Source organism: Cryptotermes secundus, unplaced genomic scaffold (genome assembly GCF_002891405.2).
Source record: "Cryptotermes secundus unplaced genomic scaffold, Csec_1.0 scaffold512, whole genome shotgun sequence".
Classification (NCBI taxonomy): Eukaryota; Metazoa; Arthropoda; class Insecta; order Blattodea; family Kalotermitidae; genus Cryptotermes; species Cryptotermes secundus.
The window spans coordinates 619,891-636,379 of record NW_019735563.1 but is presented as its reverse complement, the minus strand read 5'-3'; the positions used below and the strand labels follow the sequence as shown (position 1 = coordinate 636,379).

Below are 16,489 nucleotides of genomic sequence, written 5' to 3'. Positions count from 1 at the left end.
ATGCTCATTCCTTCTACTCTTTAGATGAATACTTCAATGTAAATAGAGAATGATGTAAAATTAAGTTATATTAATTTTTAAGCTAAAATTGCCTGTACTTATGTATGTAACATTTTGACTTGTTCTGTATCCAAAGGTACTAACCTGCTTAGGATTTATAGAATGTAAATAAATTCAATTCATTTCAATTCAATTAAAAAAACTGTGGATGAGCTCTTGGATGACAAAGATAGATGAAGAGGCTTGGTTGTTAGACAATGCACATAAAAGTGCAAATGCTGAAGGAAAAGAACAAACAGAAGACGAGAAGCAGGGGAGGAAAAGAGGAAGAGGAAGAAGAAGGGATAAGGAAAATGGGACAACTGCTATCTTCCACTACCATAAGAACCTCATATCTCAGAGTAACTAACTTCATGGAGGTGAGCCTTTCTTGAGAAGCTACCATCTGTACAGCTATTTAAGAACTTCTCAGCATTTTACTGAGCCTGAAGGTTCATTACCGTGTTCACAAGAGTCCTCCACTGTTTCCTATCCTCAGCCAGATCAAACCAATCCATACCATCCCATTCTATCTCTCTAAGAATCATTTCAATGTTTTTCACCCACCTATGTCTTGGTCTTCCTGGTGATTTCTTTCCTTCTGGCTTTCCCACCAATATCTTAATTCATTCTTCTTCTCCCCATTCATGCTACATGCGCCACCCATCTCATCATAATTGACTTGATCATACTTGATTATACTTGGCAAAAAGTACAAGTCATGAAGATCCTCATTATGCAGTTTTCTCCAACCTCCTGTCACTTCATCTCTCTTCGGTCCAAATATTCTCAACACCCCGTTCTCAAACACCCTCAGTCTTTGTCCTTCTCTTCATGTCAGAGACCAAGTTTCACACCCATACAGAACCATAGGCAAAATTATAGTTCTGTATATTCTATATTTTACATTTTTAAACGGCAGATGAGATGACAAAAGTTTATTTAATGAGATGCAAAGAAGATTGATTCCCTGAATGTCTGCTACATGCAAGTATCGTTACATAAAACTATAGGAATATTCTTACCCTTCCCTCCACCCTCTTCCTCACTGTCAAGCAACTGAATCTCTTCCTCTTCTTCCAGTGGAACTAAGGACATGGAATCCAATGTAGTAGCTACAGATGAGGCATCATCCTCAGAACCTCGGACTCTCCTCTCGTCTTTATGCCTGAAACACAATTTGAGAGCAATAAAACCAGACTAAGGTTTACTTCAATGTCATGCTGGAACTTGTGCTGTTGTTTATTTTTAATATTTAATATTTCTGTAATATATTTAACATTTATATCACCTAATATATCTTGGTACATATTTCATTTTTATATGTTTTATCTTTTATCTTATTTTAACCGTAACACTTATCAGCTTGAGGCAAAAATTTTATCTGTTATTATATAATATGATATGTTGCACTGATATGGATCCGTATCAGTTCAATAACTATACTTATTCCTATATATAACTGCCTGATAATGGTCTTGTACAGCCAAAACATGTAGTAGGAATAAAAAGCCTATTGTAAAACATTAAAAACGAGAATATTTGTTGTGTGACAGTTAACCTGACCGCCTCCGTTGTCTAGTGGTCAGAGTTCCTGGCTACAGGTCCAGAGGTCCGGGTTCGATTCCCGGCACTACCAGATTTTTCTGAGAAGTTGTGGGTCTGGAACAGGGTCCACTCAGCCTCATGATGATAACTGAGGAGCTATTTCAAGGAAACAGCGGCTCCGGTCTAGAAAACCGAAATTAACGACTGTGGGAATTCGTTGCGCTGACCACGTGACACCCTCTATCTGCAAAAGTTGGCACTAACTTCGCCGACAAGCGGCAGTCACTCGGTTGGTATAGTTTGCTTGCGGACTAAAATCACACAGTTTGTTTGTTTGTTTGTTTGTTTGTTTGTTTGCGTGACAGTTAACCTAACTCCTATATGTATTACAGTAAAGCACTGTTGTTGAAGCAGACAGCAGGCAGGTTCATGTCCACTGGCCACTGTGAAGCTCTCGTCATATCTGAATTGAGAAGCCTAATAATGGCAGCTTCAATTCTACAGTTCCAAGCTAAAACTCTTAATAATTTGAAAACCACTGCTACAACTATAAACTTATGAATTTATATCATACACCATTATCAAGAAAATGAACCATAGCATTTTTTATTAAATAAAATTATACAAGCAAAATAAATTTTATAATATGTGAATAATTATTCTGTATAATTACATATAAGATTTCAGACAGCCCTTACTAAATGAAGTCATATATTACCTGTATGTTTTTACATATGTTTTATTCATATAACTTATCTTTGAGACCTGGTACAATAGCCCAGAGGTGGCCGCAGTACAAGGGACTTAGTCCCAACCCACTAGCAATAAAAAAAAATATTTTTGAGATATTAACCAATAAACAACAAATGCAATTTCATGGATGTGTGTGTATAAAACATTCCTATTTCTTTACACCAATAACAAAAATTCCAATAATGTATTTATACTAGTGAAAGGACCACTAAAATTTAAACATTAATCTCCAGCAATTCCAGTCACTAGCCATCATTTCCCCACACAACTCTTCTCCTGATACACTCTTACACAGAACAGCCCTTAAGGGACATTCTGATCAGCTTGGTAGAACACATAAAAATAACAACAGCACATAAAAACCTTCTTTGGTAAAGGCCAGCATTGTAATACTGACTGAAACAGTGCCATTTCTAGTCCCAGGCACAGTTGACAGAGGTTTCTTTTGTACGTAGGGCAGTCAAAAAGTTCCTGGAATTCCCCTGCGTACGGAGAACGAGCGATAAGATAGTGCACACAATGTTGTGGTGGGAAGCTTAGCATGTCTGCTTGCAGGCGCAACAGGTCTGGACAGGTTTCAGTGTGCTGTGTCGTTACTGTTCCGTTTGAATTAAACGTGTGTTGGTCATGCGGCGCAATGTCGCAGTTCGAAAAATGTGCGAACATCAAGTTCATGTGCAAATTGGGACAGTCTGCTTTAGAGATGCTATCGGGCCTGCAGCAAGTTTACGGTGATACAGCACTAAAGAAATCTGCAGTTTACCACTGGTTTTCCTGGTTTAAGAATGGAGAGGAGTCGTTAGAGGATGACCAGTGCAGCGGGAGACCTTCGACATCCAGAACCAAAGAAATGATTGGAAAAGTGCGACAACTGATTCGATGTAATCAAAGAATGACCATTGTGGAGTTGAAGCTAGAAGTTGGTACTGTTACTGGCCATTTCTATGTGCAAGTTTTGTGGAGGTTGTGCGATGCACTTCGGAGGAAGCAGCGCTACAAGTGGCAGGGACAGTGGTTTCTGCATCACGATTACGCACCGAGCCACACATCACTTGTTGTGCAGCAATTCCTTGCCAAGAAAAACATTCCTGTCATCACTCAACCCTTGTACTCTCCGGATCTCACTCCAGCTGTTCCCTACTTTGAAAATGGGCTTCAAGGGGACAGGTTTCTCAACCATGGAGGACATCAAATCGAATGCGACGGCTGAGCCTTCCACCGCTGCTCCCGACAATGGTAGGATCAATGAAGCAAGTGTGTGCATGCGCAAGGGTCCTACTTTTAAGGCAATTAGGTAAGCGTTGCCGCATGTCCTACCATTAGAGTGCTATACCACCATTGCAGGAACTTATTGCCTGCCCCTCGTATATGGCTTCCATGTGAACAACATAAACAAAAAACAATTCCCTGCTCAATTTAATTATATAGAGCTCACCTGAAGATGGAACTGTCATCAAGTTTAAACAGGAAGCTGAAGCCCATGATAAGGTGACATGGCGGCAGGTAATTCTTCTTGCCACGGACCATGAAGCTGCCTGTTGTCAGGTACTCTCCAGTAGGGGCAGTCTTCGACACCTGATCACTCTCCACCCACCAGGCATTTGTAACAACTTTTGCATCCCACGCAACACTAAAAATCATAACAACCCTCATCATACCCATTTCCTGGGTGTCCACCACGCACCTGGATTCATTAGTTCCCCCCGAGCAAGTTGGAGTAGCACTAATGCTCTAGGCTCACATCCCACAAGTGCTCATTTTGGGAACCGAACCCAGATTATTCAGCCACCCAACCAGCCAGAGCCATCTCAGCTCCTTAGTACTTGTACACCAATAAGCATGGATGAGGTGGGCAGGGAATGTAGCATGAATGGGGGAGAGGAGAAATGCATATAGGATATTGGTGGGAAAGCCAGAAGGAAGGAGACCACTGGGAAGACCAAGGCATAGGTGGGCGGACAATATTAAAATGGATCTCAGAGAGATATGATGGGATGGCATGGATTGGATTGATCTAGCACAGGATAGGGACCGCTGGAGGGCTCTTGTGAACATGATAATGAACCTACAGGTTCCATAAAATGCTGGGAAGTTCTTGAATAGCTGCACAATTGGCAGTTTCTCAAGAAGGGTTCAGCTCTATGAGTGACTGACTGACACCAATAAGCATAACAAATTTATTTTCATATAATATAGAAGTTTGTGTAAAAAACTACTGGTTTCAATGAGATGAACCATTCCAGTTGTTACCATTACCTCTCCTACTTTTACCTGGAACTTGCCTGTATGAGACGGCCATGCAGCCTGCTTCATTCAGCGTTTTGGGTGGTACTGGCTCTCCAGTAGGATTCTTGATAACTATACTACTAGCGCCCTGTATATCGGCATGCACATAGATGTCGCCTTGTCGCATGTAACGCTTCACGATCACTTCATTCTGTTGCTGGTCTCGTCCACCTATCACTGTTCAAATATAAAGCTTCAGTCATTAACAATTAAATATTTCAACTACAAAATTAATCCCTGTGTAAGGATAATCTCATTATAACATGCATCATTACAACAAAATTTTCATTACGAAGAAAACAGGGCCATCATTAGAAAATCCTCATAATTTCCATATATGGTTACTCCCTAAAATATACACATTCTACAAGCTGCTAAAATTTCATATCAAATATTATTTCAGCATCCTGTTGCAAATCTTTAATTAAATGTCTATGTATCCACAGTCCGTCAATAATGCAACAATTGTTTATTCACCATTTAACACTTAACACAGCATGCTTAGGCCATACATGACCATCTTCAGGTATCTTAATGTATCAAAACTGTTATGCTGCTCTGACATGCAATAAAACTGCGCATTGCAGTCCACTTAAAAATAACATAAATAATTAATTAAAATCCATTAAAATTTGTTCATAAAATTCTATTCCACCTCATAAGGGACACCTCATAAGGCAATGCATGGTTTTAGCGCACATCAGACCAGTGTAACAGTTTGGATGCAGTAAGACACCTGAAGTTGGCCATCTATGGCTGAAATATGTTGTGTTAAATGTTATATAGTGAATAAACAATTGTTGCATTATTGACAGACTGTCGATACAGACGTTTAATTTCATATCAAAACGAAGACAAAATGTACACCACAGCTTTCTTAAATTTTTAAAAACACCAGCAATTATATACTTTGAGATCTGTGTAATGTGGTTGGTCATCTGTGGTTTCACTCAAACCCAGTGGCAATTATGAACAGAACTATCTTCGGCAATGGGATGCCACGTAATCCTATAGACATCCACTGAAGATTTGGAAAAATGTGCTGCTTATTTTTCGGGGTCAAGGATACATTAATCAAGCAATGTCATATAGCTCTTGGTATGAAGAGTATATATTATGTAATTTTCTCTAGTTCTAACAGAGAGAAAGAGCACTTACACCTACCTAGATAATTCTCAGAACTGATAAACCAGAAGAACTTTTCAAACCAGAAAACTTTTCTCGCTTTATTGATGCTAGTCATAGTCTGAACTTCTTTCAATGTTTGTTTCGTCTTCCTCTCAGCAGACTTCAAAGCTTTGCCTTGCGATTCCAGCGTCTTCTGCTGCTTTTTAGCAGCGCTCCTCTTTTTGTCATAATATCTGAAAAAAGTTACCAATCCTTAGAACCAACTCTTTGACACATCTGTTGGTCTGAGATTCCCTTCAAACCAATAAACAGTTTGAGGCACCCAAACCCCAAAAAATTACTTAAAATGTGATTCAAAATTTAAAAAATTACTAATGAATCAGTCTATTATTCTGCATCTACAACATCTATGAGGGCACATCATCATTGGATAATGAGGAAGACTGTTACCTCACCGTTTGAAAGTTGCCGGGGTTCCGTATTCACCAAACGACAGGAACCAAAATTGCTATATCAGAGATCTCCATGAACACGACTTTTCTTCTGTAAGGTTTTTTTTATTGCTAGTGGGGTGGGACTAAGTCCCTTGTACTGCGGCCACTTCTGGCCTATTGTGCCAGCTACAGATGATAGGTGAGGGTGATTGTGGAGAGCAATTGGTGGAATGAAGATTGGCAGGGCAAACCAAAGTACTCGGAGAAAACCTGCCCCAGTGCCACTTTGTCCACCACAAATCCCACTTGACCAGACCCGGGATCGAACCCGGGCCACCGCGGTGGGAAGCCAGTGACTAACCGCTTGAGCTATGGCGCAGCCCATAGGGTTGTTTACTCAAGATATCATACACCCTAAAAGAAATTCTGACAAACAATAAGCTGTATGAAGAATTTTATGTTCTGGGATATAATGCCATGTAGTCTGCTGAAAGTCAACCAACATCACAGAGGCTCTGCTTGCAACCTGCTTTCACACTGGTTTCTTTCTTAGCTTATTCTTTGACGCTGAAGATGGAAGCAGCATGTTCCTCCAAAATGTTGGCTGACTTTCAGCAGATTACACAGTGTTACGAGTATATCCCAGATGACAGAACTCTGTATAACCACCACTCTGAGAACAATGAATCCTAAATAAACTGCATGTTCATAATTTAATGTGGCCTCTTTGGATTAGAGGAATTCAATACCTTCATTATCAGCCAATTTTCTGGCAAGTCTAACTAGAACTACATAGCTCACTGGGTAGCCACAGTTTCCAACATGGGAAATAATTCCCCAAATACTACTGATAACTACATATATATCAATATATCACCTGCTTTAACTTTTAAAAACATTACATTTTTCCCCACAGAGTGTATCTGTGTATTCTGTATGATTCCAAAAATAAACAGACATCATATAATAGAGCTATGTACGGAAACTCTGGTGTAACTCAAAATTCTCACATCTATATACATAGCTATATACGGATTTCTCCAAAGCCAGTGTCTTTCTATTAGTATTATTCTCTTTGGCTGAACGGAAGCAAAGATATCGGAAATATGAAATCATTGATAGGCACCACCTCACCATAAAATGTACTTCAAAAGTAGACCCACGGACTAAAATCTCATGGTTAAAACAAGAAATCCTATGAATAACTAACTGCCTACTTTCCTTTCACTGTATACTGAGTATCTGACACAACATGGACTGCATAGAAAACACCGCATATTGCAACGTGAACATGTTTACTGAGACACAACATAGCAACAAAAGTCTCTTTTGGCGCCCCTTATTCCAGCCTGCTGGTGGGGGGGGGACACAGAAAGCAAGATGATTTCATAAGCCTATTTTTTCTTTCAAAATAAGGAAAGTAGTTAAAAAGATATAAAATCACATAAATTGTGTGTGGTTAGGGCAGTAAGGTATGGAAAAACTAAAGATTCCAAAACAGAATTATTCCAGAAACTGTTTAATCTGCTTGATTTCTTTAAGCAGTTTTCTTCATTGCAAGTACACGAATGTGGTAGCATAGTTGATGAGGAACTATGCTACAAAGCCGGACAGTCGCGGGTTCAAGTGCCGATGAGGTCATTGGATTTTTTTCAATTGACCTAATCCTTCCAGCCGCACTATGGCCCTGGGGATGACAGCCTCTAACAGATCTAACAGAACGAGTACCAGGAATTAATTAAATAATTTTCCTGGGAAGTAAAGTGCGGACAACCTTACCGCCATCTTTGAGCCGACTGTCTAGATAATGTGGGACCCTTGACGTCTCACAACACTATGGGCCTTCAAGGCCTGTCACAGGGATAGCTTTACCTTTTTTTTTTTTACTTTTTTTGTAAGTACAAGAACATGGCTACAAAATCATATGAAAGAAATTTCTATTCACAGCACAATAACTAAACTGTATAAATACTAACAAGGTTATGGAAACTTACTTTGTAGCATTGGAGAAAGCAGTCAAGTCAAGATCAATGTCAACCAACTTCGGTTTCAACTCCACATTCTCGTCCCTGCCATCTTCATCTGACGAATCTTCCTCAGTATATGGATCTCTGAAGTAAAAGCATAAGAGCCCCAAACTTGTACTACTTTGCAGAACTGTCTTCTTTTGAAATAATTTTAGTTCTTTGAAGCCCTGGCCATAACACTGTTTTTAGTAATTCTTTGAGAACTTGTGAACTTACATGTTTACTTTTCATTCTTTATGTAACAAGACTGGATTTATGGTACTGAATGATATGATGAAGGTTGGCTGGTCATTTGGATGGATGGATCATGTTATGTGAAAATGTTATATGGTATCAAACTGCATGAGAGGATGATCACATTCAGTGAACTGGGGAAGAAGTGCTTGTTGTACATTTTGGCATTTGCATGGAGGAACTTGGGCACGCGGTAGCATAGTTGGTTGAGGCACCATGCTACAAGCTGGAAGGTCGCGGGCTCAAGTCCCGATGAGGTCATTGGATTTTTTTTAAATTGACCTAATCCTTCCAGCCGCAATATGGCCCTGGGGTCAACTCAGCCTCTAACAGAAATGAGTACCAGGAATATTCTTGAGGGTAAAGGACAGCCAGTGAGTAGGGCTGACAACCTTGCCACCATCTATGAGCCAATTGTCTAGAAAATGTGGGAACCTCAACATCTCACAACCCTATGGGCCTCCAAAGCCTGTTACAGGGATAGCTTTACTTTTTACTTTTTATGGAGGAACTTAGGAAACCCATTAAAAAAAAAACCTCTGTCAGAATGGCAATATGGCTGAAATTTGAATCAAGAACCTCTGAAATACAAGTCATGAACGCTGTTGCTTGAGTCAACATTCTCATATTATTCAGCTGGGGAGATGAAAGGAAAAACATGCATCTCCTTTAACCTTATCTGTGCATCTATCTTTTATGATGGCATATGTATACATGCCAAGCAGACCCCAATAGACCAAATGTTGCGGATTTTACAATATGAATACGATTATGACCACCAGCATTGCACTAAAAGATACAGTTACCCTGTTCTTAATTAATTAAGTACCATGCCATGAAGACATATGGGGAACAGAAATACAGGTATGAAGACCACATATTTTTAAGCCCAGCACTAGGTGGAGGTGAGTGGTCAGCTTCATGCCCCACCTGCTATACTCCCAGGGAAAGAGCCCTTGATGCCAACTGAATAGGAGGCTGGGTAGGCCCCTGAACCTGTCTGTGGAGAACATAAAGATCTTTTGCCCCTGCCATCAATCAAACCCTGATTCTTAAGTTGTCCGATCTGTATCCCATTTTCACACACAATAATACAGTTCCATCAACAATGCAACTATATTTATTCTCTCCATTTTACACGTTTCAGCCACAACCGGCCATTAGCAGGCATTTTAATTTACCATACTGTATTGAATGTCACAGTAAAACAGTTTTGGCAAATTAAGATGCCTCATGATGGTTGGTTGGAGGCAAAACATGTTGTAAAAGGGTAGAATGAAAATAGTTGCAATGTTGACAGAACTGTATTATTGTGTGTGAAAGTTACAGTAATGCAAAAGGATGCTTAAATACAATACGGTATCCCAGTTACTACACTGACTGAGCTATCTGGGAGACTGAATCCCTTCTTCCCAGATAATAAAGGTTAAGGTATGAGGCTGGAACGTGTCTGGAGACAGAAATAAAACCAAAATGAACCTTGAGCACTATGCAGAGTTCAATCCACCACAAGCACAACTAACCTCAGCATCATTGTGATGTGATTTATTTCTAATTTAAGTCCTTTGATACTAGAAGCAACTGGATCCCCTTTAGCTTGCGCTTCCTTTATCAGGTTTTGAATATCAGGCCATGGCAGCTGATTGGCCAACGCGCTGCGTACAGCAAGAATCGCACTGTCCACCAGATGCTGGTTTACGGAGATCAGTTCTGCTCTCTGCTTATCTGTTTCCTGTGTGTGTTCAAGAGCCAATAATCTCTGGTCATGATCCTTGCGAACATTTGCTAACTTCTTCATGGCTTCACGCTCCTGTAACAACACATCTCACATTAGTTCATGAACACTTCTATTTCACAGTCCTGCAGCATCTTGTTTCACGATGCTTATCACTTCATATTTGCTGCCTTTTAATTTTAAATTATTTTTCATATCATTGGCGCACTCTTTATCTAGGTTTCTGTATGTCTGTAACAGGCAACAGTTATTGTGTCAGTATTTCACGTATGGAGTAAAATGATGTTTCCTATAATGTGGTTTTATTTCATGGCATTAAGACCAATTTTTACCATTCCACCAACACACACTTACAGAATCTGTGTGTGTGTGTGTGTGTGTGTGTATGTGTGTGTGTGTGTGTGCGTGGGGGGTGGGTGTAATTTTGAAGTTTGCTCCTAATTCTCCTATATGAAACAGATCCAGTGTCGTCATCGTTGGTAAACAGTCCTTTCGAGCCACAGCCTTCCTTGGAAGATTCCGCCATCCGGTTTCACACTTCTTTGGCTTTTTCAATCAATAATGTCATCACAGAGCAAGGTCATAATCAGCCATGCATCCGATCCCCAACATGGAGGATCATGTCTCTGTATTCACGTCCCCCAGCAACATGGTGATCCAGTTACAACCCCCCCCCTTCAGGCATTGGGTTCACTTTTCATCACCTACTGTGAACTCAGAGGGGTAAACTGGAGGTATTCTAACCTGCCTCCAAATGGAAAGAGACATACCAATAGAAGACAGAAAAACAAAATATATCTAAAAATAAAAAAATAAATAAAATAAAAGACATATGATTCACATAAGAAGTATCAAACACTATAACCAGAATCTGACCACCGTAGTGCCCTGGTTCCATAGATATTAGATCAGTATTCAAAGCATCAAAATTGTAATCATGACAAATATAAACAATTATCGTAGCAAACATGATAATAGTCATAAATGAAAAGACAAAATCTTGACAACATATCACATGAATATGAAAGTGAGATCCAGCTCTCAAAACGCTATGTCAGACACAGACAACCATCGATTTTTTAAGATTCACATTATGAAATTTTGCTTATATAAACTTTCAAATGAAGTCCATACCCTTAGCCTCAACTGTCATCCAAACACCAATCTGCTCAACCAAAATCCCTCCAAAATAAAAAGACCATCTTTCCTTCAACCCCACTGCAATGCCCAGCAATCCATGTCAAACTCCTGGAATCAGTTATACCATGAGAAAAGCAGTAGAAGGTAAGAAACTGTCTATTTTTCCGCCACTGTTTACAATACGTATTTTTATTAAAAAAAAATTGACATATATGTTATAGTATGATACAGTCTCCAATTGTTATAGTACAACATAATACATCTCTCATGCTTGTGTGTTCTGTTCCATGCATAAAAATCAGTGATTTATATTTTCCTATTTTTCGAAAGTTTTGGGACAGAACCTCTATAACATGGAAGCACGCAGCAGCATAGTTGGTTTAGGCACTATGCTACAAGCCAGAAGGTCGCTGGTTTGATTCTCAATGTCACTGAATTTTTCAATTGGCCAAATCCTTCCAGCCACATTATGGCCCTGGAGTCAACCCAGCCTCTAATAGAAATGAGTACCACGAATCTTTCTGATGGTAAAGGGTGGCCGGCACATAAGGCTGACAACTTTACCGCCATCTCTAAGCAGACTGTCTAGAAGATGTGGAAACCTCAACCTCTCACAACCCTATGGGCCTCCATGGCCTTTAACAGATAACTTTACCTCTTCTTTTCTTTTCTTTTTTTTCTCCATAACATTGCACCTATAGGACACAGCAATTCACATTATGAAACTTCACTTTACAAACTCTCTCCATAACACAGAGTACACATGCAAAACATTATCATACCAGAGTATACACAATGTTCAACTACAACAAATCATTTATGTCAGCATTGCTACCTGTTGCAAGGCTTTCATGTCAATCTTCTGGCTTTCAAATGTTGAGAAGAACTCATCTACAGCTGTATCGAAACTGGGAAACTCTCGTATGGGTAATCCAGCATGCTGCTCAAACACCATTGGATGAAACTCCTGATTTGAAAAGAAGTCTTCTTCACCCCCATCAGGCAGGGGACGTTTCTCTTTCCTCTGTACGATATAACCCTATGAAAACAACATTTGCCAATTCACATACCTGGCAATTACAGTACAAGCAGGCCTACAGCAATACAATTACTCGTATGAGTGATACGTATCGTAACTTCACAGCAGCTCTGAAGAGGTAGTTACAGGAAACATGCTTAGAAATGCACTCAGGAGTGCACACCAGCATTTGCAAAACTATATCTCCTGCTGAATCCATCTGCTTTCAGGGGGGAAAAAAATGTGATAATCCCCAGAGCAACATAATACATGCAGTATATTAGAAAATGAAAATACTTAATAATAACTTTAAGAAGAAGAAATTATCTCACTATTAGAAACCATCGGAATTCTAACCCGTGTATGTGTATTGAGAGATGGTGAGTCAAAAACTGTGACTGTAATCTCTAGAAAGAATTTAAATGGATCCAGAATCCAACATCATCTCTAAACACACATTTATCTCCACACATCACGTCTGTGACAAACTATAAGTTATATTCAGCAGGAGTTAAAACCTAGATGTAGGTGGGAGAACAATACTAAAACGTATCTCAGAGAAAGAGAATGGAGTGGTATGAACTTGACTGAACTGGCTCAGGAAAGGGACCAGTGGAAGGCTCTTGTGACCATGGTAATGAACATTCGGGTTCCATAAAATGTTGGGAAATTCTTAAGTCACTAAGTGACTGGCGGCATCTCAAGAAGAATTCAGCTCCATGGCGTCGGTCAGTCGGTCGAACAGGGCTGTAAAGATCTAAACATGGCATAAATCTCTGTATGTATAGCTGCCTATTGCACCATATTCAGCACAATACAACAAGTATCATCTTGGCCATCTGTCACATGTCACACGAACTGCAGTATGATCTTGTAGCCATGCCAGTGTGACATTTCAGAAGCTGTGTCACACCAAAGAACATAATGGGCATGATAAGTGAGATTACATTTCATTGACACATTTCGCTCCCTGAAAAATTACTTATATATTGTTTACTGAAAATGCATTAAGGAATAATTAACCTTCATCGGCCAGGCCATTTAAATTCCGGTAATGGCCGCGGGCCGGAGTTAATTTAAATGCCCGCCATTGCAGAGTAATAAAAATTGTAATTATGTTACTCAAAATGCTGTGATTTCTACAATTTTTGTGATAAACGAACGAAATAAACGCTGCTTTTATCTAGAAAGAATATAGAATCAGATATTGTAATTTACAGATTTTAGAATCTGTAAAAATTGTTACACTGATTCAAAAAAAAAATTTCCCCAATTTTGGGCGTCTGTCCAGAAAAATGCATAAAGCTTCTGCACAAAACGTTTCTGCAGTATAAATGCATGCTGCTGACACACTGTCTGGCTATGTCTTATCTGGTAAGAGGAGAGGAAATGTTTATGCTTTTATAGCACTCAGGAGTGAGGTCACCTCCCTCAGAAACATTGCCTGTGTATATCAGCCAAACAAGAAGTACTGTTATGCTTCTTAGAAAGGCCCCCACATGGCCCCTTACTTCTACATGCTTTCAGTCTTATGTACCACATTCTGAATGGCGTGATTTACGAGCAGCCTCTCAATTTCGGCTTCTTCCATGCGAAATGACGCCACCGTACATAGTTGAAATTGTGATGTTTTATAAGCGTTACGTTACGAATAGAGGAGACCACTCGCCATCCTGCTAATACGAGACTGATGTTGCGTGTGTGCGCTTCGCATGGAAAACAGAGTTACATATGGGCAAAGTGCATGAATTGCGATGTCAGACTCTGCATTGAGTTACATGAAAAATTCAGTTAGATGATGCAGGAGGGAAGACAGTCTACTTATAAAGCTGGTGTCCAAAAATAACATAAGTAGAACAAGAATTTCTATCTTAAAATTAGATTTTAAAACACTGTGTGCACACGTGGACTGCGAGTCACAATACGGTGTCGTTCGGCCACTCGGCTTTACTTTAAAGGTCCCCATACAGGGTCTTTCGGCTCATAAAGGTTAAGGATTAATAACTACAGGAAGAATTTAAATGAAAATCCCCATACAAAATCTCTCCAGTTTACAGAGATAATATTTCACTTATTCTCACATGAATTCACACACTCAAATTTCTGCGTTTTATTCAGCGAAATACATTACTACTTGGAGCTCCCACGCTGGCAAGTGATCTATCTATATCTGCTCCCAATACTTCATTCGAAATGCTACATACTGTATGCATAAGGCCCTTTTTGACTTACTTTTGGTTCCCGCTGCAAAGCCAAATCCAACAAGTGGTCTGCTTCATTCAGGGCTGCCAGAAGTTTTGACATATCTTTCTCCAAATCAAATCCTTTGCCAAGCTTGCAGCCTGTACTGAACCCTGCTTTCAGCAGCACATGTTCAATTATTGCGGGGCCATAATCTACAAAGAAACCATGTTCAAAAGGGCACAATTTAGGCTGGGACCACAGAAGCGCGCAAAATGCACCCATTGCAACAAACATACTTTATGACAGATGTTGCTGAGGACACCACACAGATGCAAAATGCAGCGCGTAGTTTTTTGTCTGCAATGGAGCCAGAAGAAAGCGTAGCAGTCACCTCTCTTGTTTATTTCTACAACAGATGTCACGACGTTCGTTACAATGGACGCATTTTGTGCGCTCCTGTGGCCCCAGCCTTAAGTGTGCAGAGAGCTTTCACAATGAAAGTATGCTTTATACGAAACTCAAACTTCAAAACGAAAGTCCATGAAGTACACGCAATGAAAATGTTTGTGATTTACATACCAAAATGGGGTATCAAGATCTTCTTCAGACTATCCCCCAGTGTGGCTGATGACAGTAAACTGTGTAACTTTTCTGCAGCTGGAGGACCTTCACGTTGGTGTGCTCTGTCCAATGGGTATTTCTCACGAACTGCAAACCTAACATACAGAAGAAAGTAAGAATACGATCCATGCTCATATTGTAAAAAGTAAAGCTATCCCTGTAAGAGGCCATGAAGGCTCATAGGGTTGTGAGACGTTAAGACTCCCACATTATCTAGACAATCGGCTCAAAGATGGCAGTGAGGTCGTCAGCCTTACGCGCCGGCTGCACTTGTTTCACCAAAAACAAAAAGTCAGTCAGTGTCTAGAACACCGACATCTAAATTTTAAAACAGCACAAATGGACAAATTCATGCACAGAAACATTAAAATCATAAATCAATCTTGTAAAAGGAAAACATAATCTATTTCCTACAACCCTATATATGTTAGAAACAACATATTACATGTACCTGACCTCTTCGCCTTCAGTGTGGGGGCGAAGAATATACAGTATCATCAGATTACAGTCTGTGAGCACAATGTTTCCACGATCGTACAACTCCAAAATCACATGGTATGCAGCTTCACCAGAACCAAACTGCAGGTCAACTATTCGATCCATTCCCAACTGTTTCAAGCACTCCAAGCGCTTGTTGCGTAAATGCTTTCTCATCTACACAGGTACAGAGAGACAACAGAGTGAAATATTTCTGTTACTATGACTTACCACAGTACATGTGGCTACTGCACTTCATACCATCTATTTTTCTTATTTATTCATTTTTATGTTGAGTCATGCACTAATGTAATCCATAGTTTTGTACCTATCATGTTAATTTCTGCATACCCACAGACAAGATTCATATTTCTATACATTCTGTTAACTATTTTTAATATTATGTATAATCATGAAAAATAACCCTAGGCTAGTTACTTTTCTATTACTATATATTGTAACATGGATAGCGAGACAACGGCGCGATGAACACCTTCTCACTTAAGCGCTTGACAACAATACATGATCATTTTTAGGTAATGACTAAGTAAACATGTTAAAACGTGCAACACTATAAGTTGTATCTCAGTGAATGAATGTTTCTTGCGCATTACTAGGCCACAGCCCGCATACCAATGAAGTCGCTGGCTGAGAATCACGTGACTTGTTTTCTGTAGGTCTGCACCGAAGATTTATATAGGGCAACAAAGGTCATTTTTAGTCAGCTGTAAGCTGCAAGAGCAAATTGGAACTAGGAGTGGAGAGTCCGGGGGGGTTCAACAGTTGAGAGTACATGGCGGAGAATGGAGTGTGAATTGTGAAGATTGAGTACAGATTAGAACAGGGGTGAACTGTAAATTGTGTA

General features: G+C 39.7%; 1 protein-coding gene across 6 annotated transcripts in view; it reads right to left on the bottom strand.

Moving 5' to 3' along the window:
* LOC111869570 (nuclear export mediator factor NEMF homolog) overlaps positions 1 to 16,489 on the bottom strand; it is a 39,738-nt gene that overhangs the window by 18,335 nt on the left and 4,914 nt on the right. For all 6 annotated transcript variants that reach the window (XM_033753487.1, XM_023861200.2, XM_023861197.2 and 3 more), the window contains exons 3-12: positions 15,599 to 15,801; positions 15,106 to 15,242; positions 14,575 to 14,738; positions 12,160 to 12,363; positions 9,973 to 10,259; positions 8,183 to 8,299; positions 5,791 to 5,987; positions 4,623 to 4,803; positions 3,776 to 3,970; positions 1,065 to 1,207 (exon numbers count right to left, since the gene is read on the bottom strand). In XM_033753487.1, the coding sequence (XP_033609378.1) occupies positions 1,065 to 1,207; positions 3,776 to 3,970; positions 4,623 to 4,803; positions 5,791 to 5,987; positions 8,183 to 8,299; positions 9,973 to 10,259; positions 12,160 to 12,363; positions 14,575 to 14,738; positions 15,106 to 15,242; positions 15,599 to 15,801 (1,828 nt within the window). The remainder of the gene's footprint in view (positions 1 to 1,064; positions 1,208 to 3,775; positions 3,971 to 4,622; positions 4,804 to 5,790; positions 5,988 to 8,182; positions 8,300 to 9,972; positions 10,260 to 12,159; positions 12,364 to 14,574; positions 14,739 to 15,105; positions 15,243 to 15,598; positions 15,802 to 16,489) is intronic.